General features: G+C 36.3%; 1 protein-coding gene across 1 annotated transcript in view; it reads left to right on the forward strand.

Moving 5' to 3' along the window:
* Positions 1–24645, forward strand: part of TMEM232 (transmembrane protein 232) — a 378932-nt gene that overhangs the window by 112116 nt on the left and 242171 nt on the right. Inside the window, 1 exon segment of the mRNA XM_060007168.1 lies at positions 19099–19183. Coding sequence (XP_059863151.1) covers positions 19116–19183 — 68 coding nt within the window. The 5' untranslated portion in view covers positions 19099–19115.

Below are 24645 nucleotides of genomic sequence, written 5' to 3' on the forward strand. Positions count from 1 at the left end.
TCTCACAATTTCACATCTACCTCAGTGGAGAAAGGATGAGTTATTAAAAGGAGGACAATTGGGTAGCCACTTGAGGGGAAGAAACAACAGCCTCACCTCACAGCTTACTCCCAGATGAATTCCAGCTATAATATATTGTTTTTTTTTTCCTTTAGTTTTTGAAGATTGAATATTGGAAGAAAATAATTGGTGAATATTTTTCAAATAGTGGATTGGAAAACTTTCTAAAAGTGACAGCAAAGTCAAAAGCTGTGTAGGGAAAGAGTAATCAACCTGACCATATAAACTTTAAATTTCTACATGATAAAAAAGTTAAAACATAATAATCAAAACTTAAAGACAAACCACAAACTGGGAAAATTACATTTTAACATGGTTTAGACAATGGGTCACTTTATTGTAAAAAAGAGCTCTTACCAGTAAGGAAAAATTAGTAGAAATGTAAGCAAAGGACATGAAGAGGCAACTTATAAAAAAAAAAAATGCAAATGGATAATAGTTACATGAACAAATATCTGCCCTCTAGTAACTGAAGAAAGGCAAATTTGAATAATAACCAATTTTCCTCTATAAAAATGACAGTGTTTAAAAGGGAAATGTACATTATTATGCAAAGTGAGAAAAAAGTAGCTCTCATTCATTTCTGGAATGGTATAAAATATAATGTTTTGATGGAGGGCAGTTTGGCAGTTTGTATCAAAAACCATAAAAATGATATCTTTTGACTCCTAAATCTTAGGAAACACATATAGGATGTAAATATTTACTTATGCACATGTTCATGACATAATTGCCCATAATAGGAAAAATTGTCAGGATTTTAAATATCAAGTAATTATTATGCATTAATAATTAAAATGGTACATCCATATGGTCCTTTAATTAACATACATTTATTGAGCACCTAACTGTACCAGGTACTGTTCTAAGCAATGTGGATAGAGTGATGAATAAGCCAGATGAAGTCCCTGCTTTGTTGGAACTGACATTCTTTTTGGGAGGCAAATAACAGGTAAATATATCGTGTCAAATAATGAAACAAACATATACTACAATGTTAGGTAATGACATGTATTATATTTTAAAAATTAAATGATAGAGGCAGAGTTTTTAGATTGGGTGGTCAAGGAAGATTATTGAAATAAAGATTATTTCTCTGAGGAAATAATCTTTAAACAGATCTAAATGAACTGAAAGAGTGAGCCATATATGACTATCTGGGAGAAAAAATTTCAAGGCAGAGCTAAGTATAAGGTCCTGATGACAAACTAGGTAGCCAATGAGCAAGGACTCACTGAGAGCTTAAAGGAGGGCAGTGGCCAAATTTTGCAGGGCCTTGTTGGTGATAGACAAGAATTTAGGTTTTTTAAGGTGACCTTAACAATGTTCTAGAAGGATCAACCTGGCTTCTGTATGGGGCAAAAGTGGAAGTCTCCTCTACGTGGCAGGCCATTGCAAGCTGCTGAGGTAAGAGATAATAGTAATCTGATGGAGACTGATAGTGATGAAGGAGGTGACAAGGGCTAGAGTCAGCATGTTTAAAGATTACAAGAGAGATATCAAATGACAAGTGGACATGTTAAATTAAAAATATTGTGCACAGTATGATTTCACTTTTGTAAAAATAATAAAGATGCACACACAATGAAAGGATATATGTTATTTCTGGGTGTAGGATTGCTTATGAGCTTTATTTTTTTACTTTGCATTTTCTAATTGTTCTAAAATAGGGTTTTTATTTTTGCTAAGAAGAAAAATTATTTTCAAAAAAATTAATAGATTTAATTATGGGACAGCAATAAAGTTCTTTCTAGATTATTAAATCTGGTCATAGCATTTAATCAGCAGTCTCTAGAGCACTATCAAAGTCCTTTCATCCTATATTTCTTTAAAATCTTTCTAAAATAATGATGTTGAAATGGTCCAGAGTGTATGGCTTCAAACTAGTTTGAGAAAGACATAACACAGAAATCAATACACGTAATTCTCTATAGCATTTAAAAAGATGGCCAATATGCCTTTTATGAGATTAACGGTATAATATTTGTATTATCTGTTTTGGCATAACAAATTACCCCCAAACCAAGCAGCTTAAAACCTTTGTTATCTTGTAGTTTCTGTAATTCGAGAATTTGGAAGTGGCTTAGATTAGTAGTTCTGGCTCAGGGTTTCTCAGATGTTGCAGTCAAGACTTCAACTTGGGGTATAGTCATTTTAGACTTGACTGGGCTTGACTGGGACTGTAGGATCCATTGCTAAGTTATCTTGCAAAACATTGTGGAATTCTTGCTGGTTTGTTGTTAGGAGGTCTCAATACCTTGCCACATGGATCTCTCCACAGAACTTCTCAAGTGTCCTCATAACAATACAGCTGGCTCCTTCCCAGAGCAAATGATCTTAGAGCAGGGATGAAGTCACACTCTCTTTTATGACCTAATCCCACCTCATCACTCCTGCCACATTCTATACTCTAGAAGTGAGTCACTAAATCCAATCCATCACTCAAGGGGAAGGGGTATATCTTCATCTTTAGAAGGGAGGGTTGTCAAACAATTTGTGTCGTATTTTAAAGTCACCACAGTTAAACCATTATATAACAGTTAATGGATAGAAGATATTGTAAGCACCAAAAATTATTAGGAACATTTCCACACAATCATTAATAGAATGATATGGATTAAAATTTTTATCTTGTTCCTTAGTAAATAGATATGAAAGATTAGTTTTGGGGAAAAGAATCATATGATAGAAATATTTATAATCATGAAATAGTATAGATATTTTTGAGTCCAATCATTATTCACTTAGATTTGAGTCAAAATACAAGTGAAGATTAGCAGACTATTTTGACGGTTTTCAAGAGTTGGCACAGAATGATGTGACCTGCTAAACAAAAGTACAAAACAAGCAGGTCATTCATTTATATTAATATTTTACTTAGAAATTCTGACACTGAATAAATTCAGCTCACAGGATAAAATAAAAATCATCTACATTTCTATTCAAGAATTCACCCAGCACTACGTATTAAGTATGTACTATGTTTAAGTCACTGTATTAGGTACTGTGATGCAGCTACCATTTTCGAGGATGGAATCTGAAGGTATTTTAAATGTTTTATTTCTAGAGCATATATGTGGGCCAATAAACAGTTTTCACAGTAAGTTTTAATATGTAGTAAGCCAAGCTAAGCCCTCCTGTGCTTGCTTCTTTTTCGTAATTTGTTTCGGCTAACCTGCCATTTATTTTTTTCAGATGAACTTTAAAATCATTTCATTTTTCACTCTCACTCTCCTAAAACACACACACATACACACACTTTGAGATTTGAAGTGTACTTGCATAAAATTTATATGGTAACCCTAAGAGGTTTTTTTAATTCTGTGAAATATTTCCATCAAGGATTCATGGTTTTCTATTTGCTGAGGGCTATATTTATGCCACTAAGTGTTTTCTTCCAAAAACATGATATATATTTCTATTTATTGAAATCAATCATTTACTGTGAGTTGAGGATATAACTGAGTTCCCCCAGCCTACAGCAGTGGAACATCTTTATTTTACACTCCTTTGTGAAAATTGAGAAATACCTTACTGCTTCTCACACTTCATTATTTTAACTTGAATTATAAAAACTATAACCACATCATCTTGTTGGAAAATTTTTTTGTCATTTCATTTTGTGGCCAAGAAAAAATTACCTTGTTTAGGTACATCTTGTTTTAGGGCTCAATATAAATTCTTTCCAACTTTTACATTTTTTATTTCTTAATTTTGATTAATGTCTAAGTGATTTGTCCTTTGGTTTACTTTGAGTGGTTTAATCTTAAAGTATAAGAAAAATAGGGGACGAATTGGTGAATTCTTTCTTATATAATCAAGTTCTTTAGTTATCTTCCCCATAGAATTCATGGATAACTACTTTTTTCTCTAAATGCTTAGTAGAATCAACTGATTTTTATATTATGATGAAGAATTTTTTAACTAACCTGCTTTTTATCCCTTTGAGAGTAACCTGTTTAACAGTTTGCTTTTTTTATGCTTTTAACATTTTTCCTAAATCTCTTGGAAGAAAAAAAACAAAAAAAAATCCCACCAACCTATTTTTAAGTGCAGCAGTCTTTACACATTCATTTTATTTGAAATATAGTAGGAACTCTTGATTTGCTACCTCAAGTCTTTTTTTTTTTTGATTAAAGAAGTTCCCCCCCTACTAATTCTTTAATATTATTTATATTTTCTCTCTTTTTGAAACATGTTCTATGTGAGTTAGCACTCTAGGATCTGCTTTCTAAGAAATATCTTTATAGTCTCTCTCAATTTCACTTTTGTTCTTACCCTCAACTTACTGCTCAATTAGGAGGATGTGTTTCAGAGAAGCCTGGGATCAGCTACTGTAATTTATGTTTTTTTTAAAACTCTTATTTGAAAATAATTAATTTATTTTTGAAGTCTTTATTATTACTAGTTTTAGAGCATTTCTAGGTTCACAGCAAAATTAAGAGGGTAGAGTGATTTCCCATTTACACCCACCCCTTCCCCCAGTGGATTGCCTCCCCCATTGAACATCCCCAATCAGAGTGGTAATTTGTTACAACTGATGAACTTATATTGCCACATCATAATCACCCAAAGTCTATGGTTTATATTAGAATTCACTCTTGGTACATTCTGTGGATTTGGACCAATAATTTTTGTTTTAAATATCAAAATGTAGTTTAAAAAAACCAGAAGACTTATTTGGTGCCTATTATGAACAGAAATAATTCAGGACTGATGTATTTCATCAGGATTAGTTAAATTCTCTTTTGAAGTTCTTAATTTTTTTAAGGCAATTTATTTCACCAGGACAATCCCCACGCCTTAGCTTTGAATTGAATCACAATTGCTGTTAGTAAAACCCTTGTGAACATTAGTAGAATATTTGAAGTTGTTCGCCTGTTAATAGACATAGACGTTTTGTAAGAATTTAAATTGGATAATTTTTTGGTATACTACCTTTAAAATTAGGCATTCCTTTGTGTTTGAATTCGCCCCCCTGTGGTTAGTACATATAGAACACACTGGAAGCTTGGTTTATCCAGTTCCCTCATTGAGAAAGACACTGGCAGGTCTGGAGTTCTATGTAAAAGGGGCTCACGAACAGCAATTTGATTAAAAGACATGGCTACCTTTGTATAGCATGCATACTGTTTTTATTTTTATTTTTTAACTTAGATTTTTTTCCCCCCCGTGGAGGAGAGGCGAGGCTTTGGAGGAGGCATTTAGACTTTGAGGAGACACTAAACCACCGCCAAGGCACTTCTTGCCGCAGCTCCTGGCCGGATAGCCAACGTATGCACAGTATTTAAAACGAATCATTACCATGTGCTTTATGATTGTATTTTAAAGCTAATAAAGGTCTTTCACACATCATTGCATCTAGTCGTTCGAAAGCGAATACAGCTGTGGTGAGGGCGGGGAGGGGAAGGTGGAATTGCACTAACAGGTCCTGATTGGCTAAGCCCTGGTCAGGAGACTCTAAAAAGGGCAACCTTCCGTGCTTCCCTGGTGGCGCAGTGGTTGAGAGTCCGCCTGCCGATGTAGGAGACGCGGGTTCGTGTCTCGGTCCGGGAGGATCCCACATGCCGCGGAGCGGCTGGGCCCGTGAGCCATGGCCGCTGAGCCTGCGCGTCTGGAGCCTGTGCTCCGCAACGGGAGAGGCCACAGCAGTGAGAAGCCCGCGTACCACAACAAAAAAAAAAAAAAAAAAGAAAAGGCAACCTTCCAACTCTGAGAGCGACTCTCACAGCGTCCTTAGCAACCACTCTTAGTCCCCAGCGACCCCGAGCACCAATGTGAGTGACTACTACTACGTTCAGCTTCTGATGACTTGAGAGCTAAGGTTATTGCCGTATTCACCATCCCGGGGCAATAGGGTAGACCCACAGAGGCCCACAAATGGGAGCACCGAGCCTTGTTTCTTAGCGTCCTGTAGCGCTGGTTGTTGGAAGAAACCTTTGCTACTCACGCTCCTGGCCCAAGCCCGCCGTCCAGGCCCCTCCTACGAATCTAGGCGAGCTGGTGGAGACACCCCAGCGGGTGCTTGAGGGAGAAAGTGGGGGATCAGCCTCCAGTTTCGCTTATTTGATAGTCTCCGCAGCAGAAAGCTATTTCCCTAAAAGAGGTGGGTGAACTTTCTCATTGCTATCGGTTGGGAAATTCTTCTAATTTCCTCTGGACTCGGGCTTGCTTGTCCTCCGGGTACCCTTAACTCATAATCCCGCTTTCTGCGCTGGACGATTTTCAAGTCCTTACATTCTTGGTGAAATGGCAGCCCTCCCTGCAGACTCTTTTGGATTTCAAAAAATTTCAAAAGTTTGGAGAAGTGGGGGTGGGGCGGGGGAGGATCCTTGAGGATGTGAAATACAAGGATTTTTAAAAAGGCAATTCATCTTGAGAAAAGGGCACAAGTTATATATTAGGAAAAATTTCTGGGAGGGGGTAAGGTGATGGTAGGATTCCATTTTTTACCTTATCTCAATGATGTATCTGAATGGATTCCACCTTTTTGGTTGTCTTTGGTCAATTAACCTTTGTTCCTTCCTTCAGGTTATAGTCTACGTCTTGTATTTCCTAGTGCATGTTACCAATCCAAAGGCTTACTATAATTTTAATATTGTCTAGTTCTCAGAAATTATTTTTTTAAAGTGTACCTTTCCAACCTTGTTTCAACTGGAGCTTAAAAATATCCACTAGGGATTAATGTTAAAAACTTAAAAAAAAAAATTCTGGGTCTATGCCAGTTAGGTATAAAACATATCTTATCCATACTTAAATTTGACTATTCTCTAGATCCTGTCATATTTATAGAATGTCATTTTGATCACATAATTTTCTTGGGCATTTTTTGCCCTCTGAAATCACCTGGAGTCCTGTAATGGAATTCAGTATCTTCACCTGTGATAATGTTGATTTAAAGGCCAGTCCTTTTTCTCTAGATTATAATTTCTTAAAGTAAGGGACCGTATTTTAATTGTCTTTGTATCTCTCAAACACAGGGACCTCAAACATCATTAGAACTTTATTTTTGTGAAAACTGAACCAAATTGAATTTCCTAAATGACAACCGCTTAAAATGAACAATGTGGGTACTATTTGGTAGTGCTGAAAATGGTCAAAAACATTCTTTTATTTCTAGTTTATGTGTAAGTGCATGTGTGTCTGTGATACAGTTTTTTAAATTTCGTATTGTATGTTGAGTGTTGCAAATATAAAGCACTGGCATACAACGGAAATCCAAAAAAAGAATTCATGGACAGTTATATCCATTTTTGCAGTTCTTTCACAAACCATTCATCACAAGAGTAGTTTGCATCAAAGCCAAATGGCTTCCTATGGTGGGTATCAACCTAAATAAAGAGGTAAATTGAGGCAAGCTGGAATTACCAGACATTGAGTTTATTCGGGAATAGCAGAGGAATTTTAATTCGGGAAATAAAAACCATAACAAGCTACAGATGAGTCCATTGAGGATTTTCGGTGGGCTGTATTTTTTGCGGAGGGAGTCCAAAGAGTGGGAAATCCCGCCAGAGTCTGATCAGTAAATCCATTGGCTTAAGGATGGGGAAAGATTCTTGGTGAATATTCTTTGGTCAGGAGATAAGTTCTGGTTTTCTGTAAGCTGGGCATTTATGGGAAATCAATAGCTTTATTTTTCTGAGGGCGCATGTGTGAGAGTCTCTGGTTCCATTTTAGATCGAAATCCTTTCAGTAAGTAAATGAGATTTAAGATATTTAACCAAGTCAGAACAAGACTATCATTTAAGTATCAGCTCATTGCAATTTTCCTGAATAAATGAGTAAATAAGTGACTCATGAGAAATGAATGGAAACAGTTCATGTTTAAACTTTAATGGTACCTTTCAGTTCATTTTCATCATTGTCCAGGGCTTTCTTAGTCAAACCTGAATAATTTAACCACTTCAGTTTTCAGTGTTTTGAATATTGCTCTTTCACATTGATTATGGATTATATTTATATTTATTTCTGGAAAAGTGTCAATTTATTTAATAGTACAAAGATGAAAAGACATGAAGTACTTATGAATCATAGTTGGACTTATGTGTGCAAGAAATATTTCTGTACTTTCTTTAAATTGACTATGTACCCTCCAAGCCTCTGTTCTGCTTAGCTGGTTGGATATTCAGTCTTAGTTTTTTACTAAGCCTGCCTCTGCCCTGGGGTTATACAAAAGTCCTGGGAGCTTATGTATCAACAAAGCACTGGAGGGGCACCAGGGGACATTGGGCCAAATGTCGCATCCATGTGGTCCCCTTTGTTTTGGCATTCCTCTTTGGGACCACAACTAGGCCAGGGGAAGATTTTATGCCTCTGCTATGCTATGGGGTCCAATCTCTCAATATTCAGTGCCCAGACATTTCTTCTGTGACACTGTCACCTCCTGGGGGTGCTGCTACAACAGAGGAGTTGGCTCTGAGTCACCTCTGTTATCTCCATTCAAATCTCAGGAAAATCTGTCTCTCTCTTATTGACCCTCTCAGATCAGATGGGCCCCAACTAGGACTTTTCCTTGCCTAGTGCCATTCATGCCAATTGAAGGAGACCAGGTTTGGCAAAGCAGAGCGGAAACTTTATTCATTGATCAAGGAATGGGGAAAGGAGAGACCATGCTCTGAAGACCTCTTCTCCTCCAAGGGAGGAAAGCAGGAAGCTTTTAAGAGGTCACAGGTGGGTGCGCCATCAGAACTCAGGGAAAGGGGCGGTGATTTTTAGAAACAGCCCGAGCATGCGCAGGCCTTTGGGTTCCTGTGCGCACGGCACTAGTCGTGCCTAGCAGTGCGAGTGCCCCTTTGGGCGGAGGTCTTAGCATGATAATAGGCAAAGGCGACTTTCCCACACTTCAGGTCTCATCTGTGCAGGCACTGCCCTCGTGGTCAGGCTGGAACCCATTCAGGTCAGTTGACTGTCGCTATCTTGGGCTTTTCTAGCTCAGGCTAGTTCTGTGGTTTATGCAGACGTCTGCTTTAGTTTCTGTTAAGTAAGCACAGCTGTGAGCATTGATGAACCAATTGTGGTGTGGAAAAAGCAAGAAAGTAGGTTAGCCTCGGTACAAGTATGGGTCGTGGTGACATCTCCACAATTCTAGGAGCTTTTTCCCTCCCTACAGGACACCCAGTGTCATCTCTACAATAAAGTTAATTTTTTATTTTTGTGGGTTTTTTTTCCCACCGGTACGCAGCCTCTCACTGTTGTGGCCTCTCCCGTTTTGGAAAACAGGCTCCGGACGCACAGGCTCAGCGGCCATGGCTCACGGGCCCAGCCGCTCCGCGGCATGTGGGGTCTTCCCGGACCGGGGAATGAACCCACATCTCTTGCATCGGCAGGCGGATTCTCAACCATTGCACCACCAGGGAAGCCCTATTTTTGTGTTTTTAAGTCAGGAAAAAGCCAGTGACTTCAGGCAGTTTCACCTTTCTGCCTTGGAGAAATTCAGGCAAGAAAGAAAGGGAAAAAAATTATCTATCTTCTCAGAATAGAGAAGTACAAATCAAATGGCAGAGGAGTTCTTTAAAAAAAAAAAAAAAGTTTCATACTTAAGAGGTATCAGTGATACCCCATCACCCAAACTTCTCTTTTACAAGCTAAACATCTTTAGTTTTTTTTAACTATTTGCAAAAGGGACATGGTTTATATTTCCTTTTTTCCATCATGCTGAAACCAAGCAGGACCCTGTAGGACTTTCCTGGGTACAAAAGCCTTCCCATGTCCTGTTTCTTGTTTGTAGGAAAAAGGTTTTCAGCCTCCCAGACCTTCCCTGAGTTCTAAAGTGTAGATTCAAACAGTTACTAATTAGGGGAGTTTGGGCTTTTTGAGCATGAGCTGCTCGTTCTCCTTGCTTGGACCTGCAGTAAACCTTTCTGTGCTCCAAACTGAGCGTTTTGGTTTGTTTGGCCTCACTGTGCATAGGGCACACGAACTTGGGTTTGACAACAGTGGGGATGGAAGAAGAGTGAAATGATCAGGAAATTTATGTTTGGAATAGTTACTCTAGCAGTCATGTAAAAGATGAGCCTAGAGGAAGAGAGATCAGAAGGAGACTGGAAGATAAGAAGTCACTGTATTTATCTAGAACAAAGATAATGGCATCTTGATTGAGGAGAATGGAAGGAGGGATGAAAAGGAGACTGAATTAACAGAGCTCCCTTGAAGAAAGGAATATAGTGACCAATAGTGCCTCCCCAATGATTTGATGCTACGTGAGGCGGGGAGCAACCTGAAGCCAGGTGAGGCTAGATAATAACCATGAAAGGACGATTTACATGGAGCCTTGGTTTCTTATGACAGTGAAGCTGGTGCATAGACCCTAAATTGTCTAGCTTTAGACTTAATTTTTTTTTTTAACATCAGGGAGAAATACACCTCTATCTTGTCTGAGGTATTGTCATTTTTACTTCTGTTATATGTCACTAAACCTAATTCTAATATATGTTCTCTTATAATCTTATTTTTATTGAGGTAAAATTTGCATATAGTGAAATGCACACATGTTCATTGTACGGTTCAGTGAGTATTCTGGCTATCTGTTGCTGGTAGCAATCACTAAAACTTAGTGGCTTAAATAATTTTTTATCAACTCTCATGGTTCTGGAGTTGATTGTTCACAGCTGGGGAATTCATACTTGGGCTCTCACTTGTGATTGCAATTAGATGTCAGCTGAGGCTCTAGTCTTCTAAAGCCTTGACTGTGTTGGGCATCCAAAATGGCTCACTTACATGCCCGGCCATTGCTGCTTGCTGTCACCAGGAAGCCTGGTGGGGTACTCAGGTAGAGGTATCAACCAGAGTGCTCACACATGGCTTTCCATGTGGTGTTGGTCTCTTAGCATGGTGGCTGGACTCTGAGAGAACATCTCAAGAGACCTAGGAGGAACCTGCAAGGCTTTTTTTTTTTTATGGTCTAGCTTCCTATGTCCCAGGGAATTATTTCTGCCGTACTCTGTCAGTCAAACAAGTCACTAAGTTAAGCCCAGATTCATGGGGAGAGTGAGTTAGATTCCATCTCTTGTGGGATAGTGACAAGGCCGCATTGCAGAACAATGCACAGTATGGGAGGTATTGTTGTGCCATTCTGAAAAATGGAATCTGCTACTCTGAGTTTTGCTACATATATACACCCATGTTACCCCCAATATAAAACATTTCTATTCAGTCCCTACTCCAGTACTACTTCCCATCCTCTTGTGGATCATCACCATGTAATAGTTGTTGAACTTCATGTATATGGAATCATGCAGTATGTACACTTTCGTGTTTTGCTTCTTTCATTCAGTGTAATATTTTTCACTCAATGTTTTTTTGTTGCATGTAGCAGTAATTTTTTTTTTTTTTTTTTTTTTACTACTGGGAAGAATCCTATCACATAAACATATCACAAATTTGTTTATACGTTCTCTTACTGATGGATGTTTGAGGTGTTTCTAGTTTGAGACTATTATGAATAATATTCCTATAAACATTCTTGTACATGTCTTTTTGTAACATTGTTTTCATTTCTTTTGGAATGAAATTTCTGGGTCAGAGGTTAGGTATGTGATTAACTTTCTAAGGTGGAAATAGATTTCCAAGGTGGTTATGGCTTATTTTCACTCCTATCAGCAACGTATGAGAGTTCCATTGTTCTACACCTCACAAAACCTGGTACTGTCAGTTTTCAAAAGAAATTTAGCCATTCTATTTGAAGTGAAGCAGAATTTAACTGTGGGTCTAATTTGAATTTTCTTGAAGATTACTGATTTTGAGCATACTGACTGTTGATTTTCTCTCTCAGATTTTGTTCTGATATCATTAATTTCTGATTTTAAGAATTCCACTTTTGGGGAGTATATCTTGCGGTTATTTTTCCTGTATCTTTTGTTAGCTAATGAATTTTTAACCTTTCTTTGTTGTTAGAGATAAGTGTTTAACATTTCCTCTGAAGTGCCACTTTTGTTGCACTTCACAAGTATTTATATGTAACATTTTTATTATCGTTTAGTTTTAAGTGTTTTTGAAATTCTGTTTTTCTTGTTTTGATCCACAGGTGACTAAGAATTGTTTTTTATTTCCAATATATGACTTAGAATTGTTTTTTATTATATATTATTATATTTATTTATATATGGAGGGTTAATTTATCTTTTTATTACAATTTTCTAATTTAACTGTGTTTTGATATCAGGATTATAATCTACTCATGTAGATTACCTACTCTTTGTAATTTAAGACTTGCTTTAGACTAGAATTTTTAGATAATTATACTTGTGTGCTTGGGAAAAATGATATTCTCTAATGACTGAATGCAGAATTCTGTGTCCATCATATTAATTATACTATTTAAATCTTCTATACCTTTGCTGATTTTTTTTTGTTGCCTATTGGACTTACAAATAGTTAGGAAAGCATAGCTCACACTACATTTTACTAATTTATTTTCTCAGAGCCACACTAGCTAACTATCAATACTTCTTTCTCTAGCCATATACAACCAATTCCTAATAGCCTTTCATTTCCCCCTGTACATTAGCTCAGGGTTTTTTCCCTTATAATTTCTTGGATTTTAAGATTCCTTCTTAGTCCTACGAAGTTGTTTTTAAAGACAGGATCCAAAGCCTATGTTAATTGGTCATCTTTTCTGGAACTGAAACCCATGTCACTAATTTTTCTATATTAATTGTTTATTCATACATCTTTTAATTGAATGTAATCTATATTTTGTATGTGCAGATTCTTCTGAGATTTTTATGCAAGTATTTTTCAAGTGAATATACTGTTCCTCTTTTCCCATGTTTATGCCTCTTTTTTCCTTATATTTTTGTTGGCTCGGACTACCTATAAAATGTTGAAGAGTGGCAATAATAATGGATATTCTTGTGTTCTTGGCTTTTTAGATAAAGCTTCTAAAGTTTTCTTGTTAATTAGCATGATTTTTTTAGTTTTTCCTAGATACCTTTAATTAAATTGAGTGAAACTCCTAATCCTAACTTGTAGAGTTTTTGTTTGTTTTTATAATCATGAGTGGAAACTGGATTTAATTGAATTATTCTTTGGCATATATAAAAATATTTTCTACTTTTTTGCCTTAAATTCATCAGTGTTATAGTCTACAACAATAGATTTTATAGTATTAAGTTATCTTCACTCTTCTGAGACTAACCTTCCTCAGTTATAAAGAACTATTTTTTATTGGTATTGCTGGATTTGGTTTCCTTATGTTTCGTTAAGAATTTTTGCATCTATATTAATAGGTAAGATTTCCCTATGAATTTATTTTCCCATACTGACCCAGGTCCTGTAACCTTGGATGATCTAAAAATTTATTTCTTTTTGTATAAGATCTGATAATATTGTTGAAACTCTAAAAAGGCATAAAAATAGTAACATTATGAAAAACCTTAGAAAGTTATTCTGGAGAGAAAGAATGAGCATAAGAGGAAAAGAAAATGACAAACTAAATAATTGTATTAGCAGTTTTAAAGTAGTTTTTGTTCAAGTGTTCTGGTTATTCTTTTGGTGTTAATGTTAGATATTGTGTCTTTTTTTTGGTTTATTTAGAGTAAATTTGATATATATCATATACTGTATCTATATATAAATATGGTAGCCTTGTGATTTTTAGTTAAATGCTGAGAAAAATTGATTAAATCTATGTAATTGTGAACCAGTACTTTAAAATATTTTATTATAGGGAATTCCCTGGCGGTCCAGTGGTTAGGACTTGGTGCTTTCACCGCCAAGGGCCAGGGTTCAATCCCTGGTCGGGGAATTAAGATCCTGCAAGCCTCATGGTGTGACCAAAAAAAAAAAAAAATATATATATATATATATATATATATATATGTGTGTGTGTGTGTGTGTGTATATATATATATATATACATACATACACACACATATATATATGATTATAAAAGCTTAAAATCATGCAGAAAAGAAAAGTTGGGAGACTAGTAGATGAATCCCCATTTACTTTTAACCCAGATTTAAAAATTATCAATTCTATCCATACTTTGTATTAATTATGTAATAATTTTGTCTAAAGTGTTTATTACTTAACACATTTATATGATTAGTTAGAAGAGTATTACACAAAGAACAAATAGTAATGAGTTGTACTCTCCAGTTGGATAATAAGGACAGAAGACACTTTTATATTCATATTTATGTTTTTTTTTGTTTTTTTTTTGCGTTATGCGGGCCTCTCACCGCTGTGGCCTCTCCCGCTGCGGAGCAGAGACTCCGGACGCGCAGGCTCAGTGGTCATGGCTCATGGGCCCAGCCGCTCCGCAGCATGTGGGATCCTCCTGGACCAGGGCACGAACCCATGTCCCCTGCATCAGCAGGCAGACTCCCAACCACTGCGCCACCAGGGAAGCCCCAATATTTATGTTTATATTTATATTACAGATGAGGAAACTGAGGCATCTGAAAGTTAAGTAATTTGCACAGTAACAGACATAATCTGTGCTGGAAACAGAATTTAAAGTAAGCTGTTGATCCCTGCACTTGCACACTTATCTATTACTGATAAGGACACTTCACAGAGGCAGGGAGACAAGCCAAGGGAGGAATGTCATAATAAATGATAATGACATTTATTTCTAGAAGGGATGGTAGACAGAGTAACTATAGAAGGATCAATGAGATCAGTACTGAAAACTCATAATTGAATTGTTCACCTGGAGATCATTGTCAGCCTTGGAAAGATTATCTCAGCATTGGGATAACAAACTAGATTCCAGACGTGTTTTGTGCACTGGAATAGATATAAGGGTAAATATCATTTAATATAAAAATAACGTCTGATGTAAGTAAAAGGTAAAACAAGCTGTTTATTTGCCCACTTCAGATAAATATGCAAGGTAAATATTCACAATCTATTTAAATTATTGAAAATCATCTCTGGAAGGTGGTAGAGAAAACATGGGTCACTGCAAGATCATACTCTTTAGCGGAATGCTGTATATGCTAAGAAATTAGAGCAAGAGAAGAGGCAGGTCTTAGAATAGTTGATGTCAAAAATGATGATTTTTTTAAAATTAATTTATTTATTTTTGGCTGCGTTGGGTCTCCGTTGCTGCGCGCGGGCTTTCTCTAGTTGCGGTGTGCGGGCTTCTTATTGCTGTGGCTTCTCTCGTTGCGCAGCACAGGCTCTAGGCACGCGGGCTTCAGTAGTTGTGGCTCGCGGGCTCGAGAGCTCTAGAGTGCAGGCTCAGTAATTGTGGAATATGGGCTTAGTGGCTCCACAGCACGTGGGATCTTCCTGGACCAGGGCTCGAACCCATGTCCCCTGCATTGGCAGGCGGATTCTTAACCACTGTGGCACCGGGAAAGTCCCTGATTTTTTTTTTTTTTTAACCTTTCTTTTCAGAGTTTGAGGGAAGACTTTATCTAAAAAGATCAATTTTAAGATCTTTTGATCCAGTCTTTAAGATTTTGTTTCCATTTCAATCCACAAACTCGGTCAGTACCCTGCATTTTTGGGTACCATAGAGAATAAAAGGATATTTAAATTGTAAAGATCTATTTAACTTATAAAAAAGCTCATTTTTACATTTACATCACATTTTGCTGATTCAGGAAACATGGTTATTTCTTGACAGTGATCTAAATGTGAAATAATCCAATTTAACAAGTCTGTTTTAATCTCTTTACATTTAATTGTGATTTCCCAGCAGTATAAATGAAATGAGTTTTTGTATTGATAGCATAAACTAAAAATAATTTGGCCTCACTTTAATTTTCTATTCCTGTTTTAAGGTGATCTGGGTGTTACTGGCTCTGGTCCTTGGACTCTTAAATCAATAGAAATTGATGAGGCCAGATGAAGAATTCAGGCAGCACAAGGGAGTGAAAACAAAACAGGCGCCTTTGCTCACTCTCCCAGAAGAGGGCGGGCAGGTTCCTTAAGTGGGGTGAGGGCTAAGGGTGGGTCCGTGGGTGGGGCTGCAGGGGTGGCTTAGGTGGTCTGCCCACCCCCTTGGTGGTGCTGTATGCAGGGATCATGCACGGTACCCTGCTTTTCCTCTTGGCACCTCAGAGATGACAGTTGATTTGTGGCCTTTTTGTATGTAATTGTTCATAATTTGCCCCAAGTGTGTGCGCATGCAGTTATTTTTAGTCCCTTATAGTTTCTTTGTATTCTTTCGCTGGAGATGTTTGTCCAGGTGCAAGCCCTGCAGTGAAGGGTACCAGGTCCCACACTGTCTCATAAGATTACTAAAGAGCATGAGATAGGCAACTGTGTTTGTCTCTTTCTATACAATTCGGAAGTCAACATCACTACATATAGCTGTCCTGGGGAGGCATAAAAATGGTACAGATGATCTCCCCTGTAGGCTTTAATAAATGGTTCAAAAAACCATTTTATCAAATAGTGTATTAGAAGTTGAATGTTTTAGCTTGACTAATGATTAATATGTGTGACTCTGGTTTTATTAATACAGTGCAAAAAAGCCCAGCTGCACATACAATAATAGTAACAATAACAATTCCTTGTTGATGACTTAAGGTTTTGGAAGGTACTGAGAATTTGAAGAATATTCTTATGGAAAAACTAAAACTTTTGTGAAAGTTGATAACATTTTTATGTTCTATTTTTTGAGGGTTTTTTTTGGCGGGCGGAGAAGGGAAGTCATTTTAAATCTTATTTTCTTTGTTTAGTTACCTGACTGAGCATTTAATTCCAACATCTCTGTGGGAGACATTTCTGAAGACTTGGATCTTTTCGGAAATTTGAGATTATTTGGTTACTGTTTCTTTTACTCTTAGCCAAAAGCAATCATAACTAATAAAATATATTAGGGAGTCTTATTATCTCTCTCATATATCACAGTACTATTCAAATAGTGGTTCATAAACTAGTGTTCGTTAAGCACTTTTACTCCCAAGGTAGGTACTCCTAAGATACGCCAGAAATCGAAAGTAAGCATGTCTTTTACAGCAATTTGACACTTTCTACCCATCCAGTCTGGGGAAGTCTCATCAACAGGATGTCGTGGAATTGCATGTTGAGTAGATGGTGCGAATACCCATCACTTTTACCCACAGATGTGAGGACTCTTTGGATAGTAGGTTCAGTGATCAAGGGAGAATTTCTAAAATAATTAGTCCCTAACTTTCGCAATTTCAAAAAGTATGACTAATCATAGTCAGTCCTCTGAAATGTATCAGGAGACAGCTAAAAGCTCTAGGTCAATATGCCTAACACAAGCACATAAAGACCCATTTGCCTTCAATTCACTTTCTCATCAATTATTTTTCTCTGGGTGGCCTGGCCTGTACTTTTTATTTTCTATTCATTTGGCATTAAATGTTTTAAATTTATCTAAGAGTATGTCTGACTGACGTTTGTATTTCTAAGCTCTATTTCTGAAATATGTAATGTTTTATGAGTGCTGGGGTTCCTTTGTCGTCTTTTGCAGACTTTGTCTACCTAGTCTGCTTAAACATCTATCTTCATAATTTTATATGATTCATAATGAATACTTATGTACTTATGTAATTTGTAACATTTATTACTAGATTTATCAAATCGTTGCTACAGCTTTATTCTGTGCTTACATGTATTTTATCATGAATTCATTAATAATTGTTTGCAGTTATTTTCCTAAGTGCCTTTTAAGATGGAAATACTCCATGTGATGTTAACTGTTAAAAAAAGAAACTCCTGAATATATCAATCCTACTTGAAAATAACTTGTATTTTATATTAAAGTTAGGCCAACTCTGAATGACATTCCTGTAATAGCTCAGTGCAGCTGCTGACTTAAAAATGCATTTGCTCTATTCTAATGGATATAGATTATAAGAAGCAGACCTTGCTGTAAGCAATAGCAATAGATAATGATGTTTTATGTTTATAATCTGCTTTGCTGGATATTTTCCCATTGCCCCTCCAGATCTACCTTCCATCCTTCTCCACTTTGCCTTGAACTTTCTGGCTTCTAGTTTGGTTTAGCAAATGGGAAGCACAGGTAGATAACTGGAGTGGAGTGCAGGAAGGCTCCTTCTTAGCAGGCAGCCTCAGATCGGTTGCATCTCTCCACCAAAGGCCAAAGATTTTTATTAAGCACCACTCTCCTACAGCTATTCTTTCTGGGTCTCTGTTCCCCTTAGTCCCGAGAGTAGTGACAGTTCACCCTCTTCTTGCCTACCCCTGAGGATGGCACCATCTTGGGTTTTTTTTAACTATATTTTTTTTCTTGAATAACTCTGCCCACATCTTTGGAAAGTCTCTTTATGCAGTTACCCCATTTGAGGGTGCTGTTTCCTGCCAGAACCTTGACTCATCAGTTTTAAAAATTAGCTATCTTAAAAAATGAAATGAAAAATAATTCAATGTAAGTCTGACTATCCAGTTACTTCATTACGTGTTTGACTACTCTGCTAAACACAGGTAGTATGTCCTAGTTTTGGTCATACACTCATAAATGTGCTCAGATATACTTCAAGAGGGAAAGAAATCTGGATGTGAGAGCAAGCAGAGGAAGCGTAATCTAAATGACAAAAAACAGACATAAAAAGAACTTTACCATGCTTTCTGTTTTTTTTTTAAAGTTACTTGTAATCTAATGAGTATCACAAGCACTTAGGTAAAGCTTCCCATATGCCAGGTTCTTTTCTAACCGATCTACATACATTGAGCTATTTATTTCTTCCCACAACTCTCTAAGGAGGTACTATTCCCATTGTACAAGTGAGGAGACAGTCACAGTTAAGTAAATCAGTTAGTCTGGTTGTATTCTCTTAACTACTATGCTGTGCTGTTCTTTCAGTGGTTTTGATGATAAAACTGTTAAGTATAATAAAGACTGAATATTATATGAAAGGATAAGTTTATAATAGTAATATCATAGAAATAACATGGACTTTCAGTTCAAAGTTGGGTTTGACTCCTAGGTCTGACAGTTTAAATTCTTCCTTAATATAATTTTGCCTTTAAGCCTGATTTTTTTTGTTGCCACCCTTTTCCCCATAAATCATGAATTTGCGTGATGTGCATTATTTGGTACTGTGAGTGCATTTGTCTTCCAATATAAAATTTAATATTTCTCTTTAGGTTTACGATCCGTGAACATGCCTGCTAACAAATCATCTGTGATTAATAAATATGGAGTAGTATGTTCCTCTTATGAAAAATCAAAGTAAGTTTGAAAAAAATTTCATATTGTTAAAGTAGTAGACCCATATATATTGTAGAATTTAGAAGGTTACAGAAAATTGAACAGTAAAAAATAATCACTCATAGTTCAATATCTAAGAATAAAAATGTTAAGGTTTACTATTTTATAAATAAATAGCTTTGGAATGATTTTTTGTAATGATTATTTGTAAAGATCATATATTCATAAAATTTTGAATTCTATACTTTTTAAACTAAGCATTTTTTCTATAATCAGTCTTAATTCATTTTTAATTAATTTTTGGCTGCATTGGGTCTTTGTTGCTGTGCGCGGGCTTTCCCTGGTTGCGGCAAGCGGGGGCTACTCTTTGTTGCAGTGCGTGAGCATCTCTTGCAGTGGCTTCTCTTGTTGTGGAGCATGGGCTCTAGGTGTGCGGACTTCAGTAGTTGTGGTGCGTGGGCTTAGTTGTTCCAAGGCATGTGGGATCTTCCCAGATCAGGGCTCAAACCCGTGTCCCCTGCATTGGCAGGTGGATTCTTAACCACTGCGCCACCAGGGAGGTCCCTATAGTCATAGTCTTTATTTAAAATTAATTAATTTATTTTTAACATTTTTATTGGAGTATAATTGCTTTACCATGGTGTGTTAGTTTCTGCTTTATAACAAAGTGAATCAGTTATACATATACATATGTTCCCATATCTCTTCCCTCTTGCATCTCCCTCCCTCCCACCCTCCCTATCCCACCCCTCTAGGTGGTCACAAAGCACCGAGCTGATCTCCCTGTGCTATGCGGCTGCTTCCCACTAGCTATCTATTTTACGTTTGGTAGTGTATATATGTCCATGCCACTCTCTCACTTTGTCACAGCTTACCCTTCCCCCTCCCCATATCCTCAAGTCCATTCTCTAGTAGGCCTGTGTCTTTATTCCTGTCTTACCCCTAGGTTCTTCATGACATTTTTTGTTTTTCTTAGATTCCATATATATGTGTTAGCATATAGTATTTGTCTTTCTCTTTCTGACTTACTTCACTCTGTATGACAGACTCTAGGTCCATCCACCTCACTACAAATAGCTCAATTTCGTTTCTTTTTATGGCTGAGTAATATTCCATTGTATATATGTGCCACATCTTCTTTATCCATTCATCCGATGATGGACACTTAGGTTGCTTCCATCTCCTGGCTATTGTAAATAGAGCTGCAATGAACATTGTGGTACATGAGTCTTTTTGAATTATGGTTTTCTCAGGGTATATGCCCAGTACTGGGATTGCTGGGTCATATGGTAGCTCTATTTGTAGTTTTTTAAGGAACCTCCATACTGTTCTCCATAGTGGCTGTACCAATTCACATTCACACCAGCAGTGCAAGAGTGTTCCCTTTTCTCCACACCCTCTCCAGCATTTATTGTTTGTAGATTTTAAATCATAGTCTTTTAATTTGCCATAATAATCCATGAAATGCATAAGAGAAAGTATTCAATAACTACTGAATTGTGAAGCATCTTAGTTATTTCTAAGTGCTTGTCTATTTCAAATTAAACCACGATAGAATATTTTTCTGCATTTCAAATTATTTCCTTGGGATAAAGTTTCTGAAATTAAGTTACTAGATCAAAGTTTGTTGATAATTTAAAAATTGTTTGTGATTTTAAGAAATTTTTACAAACTTAAAGAACATGATAGAGTACATAATAAAACTTATGTGTTGACATATTGTTATGTTTGATTCAAATATTTTTCTTTAATAAAGAATAGATCAACAGATAAACTTGAAGCTCTTTGACCACATGTCCTTCCAATTATAATAATTGTGGCATATATTATTTCCATTCATTTTTGTACTTTAACATACAAGAATGTAAAATTGCATTTTCCTGGGCTTCCCTGGTGGTGCAGTGGTTAAGAATCCGCCTACCAGTGCAGGTGACATGGGTTTGAGACCTGGTCCGGGAAGATCCCACATGGCGCAGAGCAGCTAAACCCATGCGCCACAACTACTGAGCCTGCGCTCTAGAGCTGGCAAGCCACAACTATTGAAGCCCACGTGCCTAGAGCCCGTGCTCTGCAACAAGAGAAGCCACCGCAATGAGAAGCCTGCGCACCGCAACAAAGAGTAGCCCCTGCTCGCCACAACTAGAGAAAGCCTGTGCACAGCAACGAAGACCCAACGCAGCCAAAAAATAATAATAATAACAACAAAAAATTGTATTTTCCAGTCTATTTCCTAAAGTACATAACTAGGAATGGAATTTTTGGATATACCATTTAGTAAACAGAACTTATTAATTCTGTCTAATGATTAGTCATTTTTGTATTTTGGTTATAAAATCTGTCTCTACCACAAGATCATGTAGATATTGTTATACATTATTTTTTAAAAAATCTTACTGTTTTATCTTTAATACATATGGAAATGATTTTTGTTAGTGGTGTTAAGCGCAGGTCCAGTTTCCCTTTTTTTAATGTACATACCAGCTTGATCAACACCATGTATCGAAAAGAACATCCTTCTTCACTATTTCTCTAGTACAATGATTATGTAAATCAAGTGTCCACATATAGTGGGTATATTTCTGGGCTCTCTTTTCTGTTTCACTGGCCTCTTTGTCCCTTTTTAATATTACCACACTGCTTTAATGACTGTCACTTAGTGATAACATTTAATAGTCAACATGATAGATTTTTCCAAGTTTCTTCTTCTTCAGTGATATCCTGCATATTCTATTTAAAAATTTAAAAAAATTTTATTCAGGTGTAGTTTGCTGCAGTATTAGTTTCAGGTGTAGAACATAGTGATTCAAAATTTTTAGAGATTATACTGCTTTTAAAGTTATAATATTTATATTCCCTGTGGTGTACAATATATCCTGGTAGCTTATATATTTTATACATAGTAGTTTGTATGTCTTAATCCCCTACCTCTATCTTGCCCATACCTCCTTTCTTCTCCCCACTAGTAATCTCTAGTTTGTTCTCTATATCTGTGAGTCTGTTTCTGTTTTGTTATGTTTATGTTTGTTTTATTTTTTATTCTCCAAATATAAGTGATAACATACAGTATTTGTCTTTCTCTGACTTATTTCACTAAGCATAATAACCTCCAGGTTCATCCATGTTGCAAACAGCAATGTTTCATTAATTTTTATGAATGAGTAGTAGTCCATTATATGTATATACCACATATTCTTTATCCATTCATCTGTTGATGAACACTTAGGTCGCTTTCATATCTTGGTGGTTGTAAATGCTGCCAGTGAATATTGAGGTGAATGTATGTTTTCAAATTAGTGTTTTTGGAGAATTCCCTGGTGGTCCAGTGGTTAGGACTCTGCGCTTTCATTGCCAAGGGTGCTGTTCTGTCCCTAGTTGGGGAACTAAGATCCCACAAGCCGCGTGGGGTGGCTAAAAAAAAAAACAAAAACAAAAGAAAAACCAAACAATGCCAGAACAAGTCAGTGTTTTCATTTTCTTTAGATGTATACCTGGAAGTGGAATTGCTGGATCATGTGGTAGTTCTTCTTTTAGTTTTTTGAGGAACTTCCACATAGTTTTTTACAGTGGCTGCACCAATTTACATTCCTACCAACATTGTACAAGTGTTCCCTTTTCTCCACATCCTCACCAACATTTGTTATTTGTGGTCTTTTTGATGACAGACATTCTGACAAGTGTGAGGTGATACCTCATTGTAGTTTTGATATGCATTTCTCTGATTAGGGATATTAAGCATCTTTTCATGTGCCTGTTGACCATCTGTATGTCTTCTTTGGAAAAACGTCTATTCAGGTCTTCTGCATATTTTTTAATCAAGGTGTTTGGTTTTTTTGATATTGAGTTATATGAGCTGTTTATGTATTTTGGATATTAACCCTTTATCAGTCATATCATTTGCAAATATTTTCTCCTATTCGGTAGGTTGTTGTTTCTTTTTGTTAATGGTTTCCTTTGTTGGGCAAAAGCTTTTAAGTTTAATTAGGTTCCATTTGTTTATTTTTGCTTTTTCCTTTGCCTTAGGAGAAATATCCAAAAATATATTGCAACAATTTATGTTAAAGAGTTTTCTGCTTATGTTTTCTTCTAGGAGTTTCACAGTTTCCACTCTTACATTTAGATCTTTAATCCATTTTGAATTAATTTTGTTTATGGTGTGAGAAAATGTTTAATTTCATTCTTTTATATGTGGCTGTCCAATTTTCCCAGCACCACTTATTAAAGAGACTGTCTTTTCCCCATTGTGTATTCTTGTCTCCTTTGTCATAGGTTAGTTGGCCATAAGTGCATGGGATTATTTCTGGGTTCTCTATTCTTTTCCATTGATCTATGTGTCTGTTTTTGTGCCAATACCATGCTATTTTGATTACTGTAGCTTTGTAGTTTTGTCTGTGAAGTCAGGCAGTGTGACACCTCCAGCTCTATTCTTTCTCAAGATTGTTTTGGCTATTCAGGGTCTCTTGTGTTTCCATACAAATTTTAAAATTATTTGTTCTAATATTGTGAAAAGTGCCATTGGTATTTTGATATGGATTGCATGGAATCTGTAGATTGCCTTGGGTATTTTGGTCATTTTCACAATATTAATTCTTCTAATCCATAAACACAGTATATCTTTCTATCTGTGTCATCTTTAATTTCTTTCATCAGTGTCTTAGTTTTCCCAGTACAGGTCTTTTACCTTCTTAGTTAGATGTAAATTTTTATAGAGGTACTGTCTATCTTTTCTTAGATTTCTTCCTATGTATTTGGTATTTGTGATCCTGCTGTAAGTTTTATGCACATATTGAAAAAAATATGTCTTCTGTAGCTGCTGCCAGAAGAAAGACAATTGATTTTTGTGTATTGATTTTACATATGGAAATACTGCTAAATTCTCTCATTAATTCTAAACATGTTTATCTCAGTCTCAATTTAAAAAGAATACTCTAAACATTTCATGATTAAGCATGATCTTTTTTGAAACTTTATCTGACACTTAAATTGTATTTTGTGGTGTTTTTTTTAAATTTAAATCTCATTAGACTTCATTACTATTTTAAGCAGTTAATTTTCCTTTATATTTTATTTATTGTTCATCACTTTCCTTGCTTTTCATTCTTTGTTACTTCCTAGATCTGGTTTTTCTTTTGCCTGATGTACAATTTTTTTTTGGCCACGCTGCGCAGCATGTGGGGATCCTAGTTCCCCAACCAGGGATCGAACCTGTGCCCCCTGCAGTGGAAGCATGGAGTCTTAACCACTGGACTGCCAGGGAAGCCCCAGATGTACAACTTTTTGAACTTTGCTTAGTGAGATTTCGTTGTTGAGAAAAATCTTAGTTTTTGTTAGTCTGAATATACCTTTATTTTATTCTTATTTTTGGAAGAAATTTAAAACTGAACATGGAATTGTCTTTGGTCTGTTATAACTTTTATTGTTTTTCCCCCCAGAACATTGATGATATCGTTCCACTAACAGCTTCCATTAGTGCTGTTGGGAAGTTA

This window comes from Delphinus delphis, chromosome 3 (assembly GCF_949987515.2).
Source record: "Delphinus delphis chromosome 3, mDelDel1.2, whole genome shotgun sequence".
NCBI classification, from domain to species: domain Eukaryota; kingdom Metazoa; phylum Chordata; class Mammalia; order Artiodactyla; family Delphinidae; genus Delphinus; species Delphinus delphis.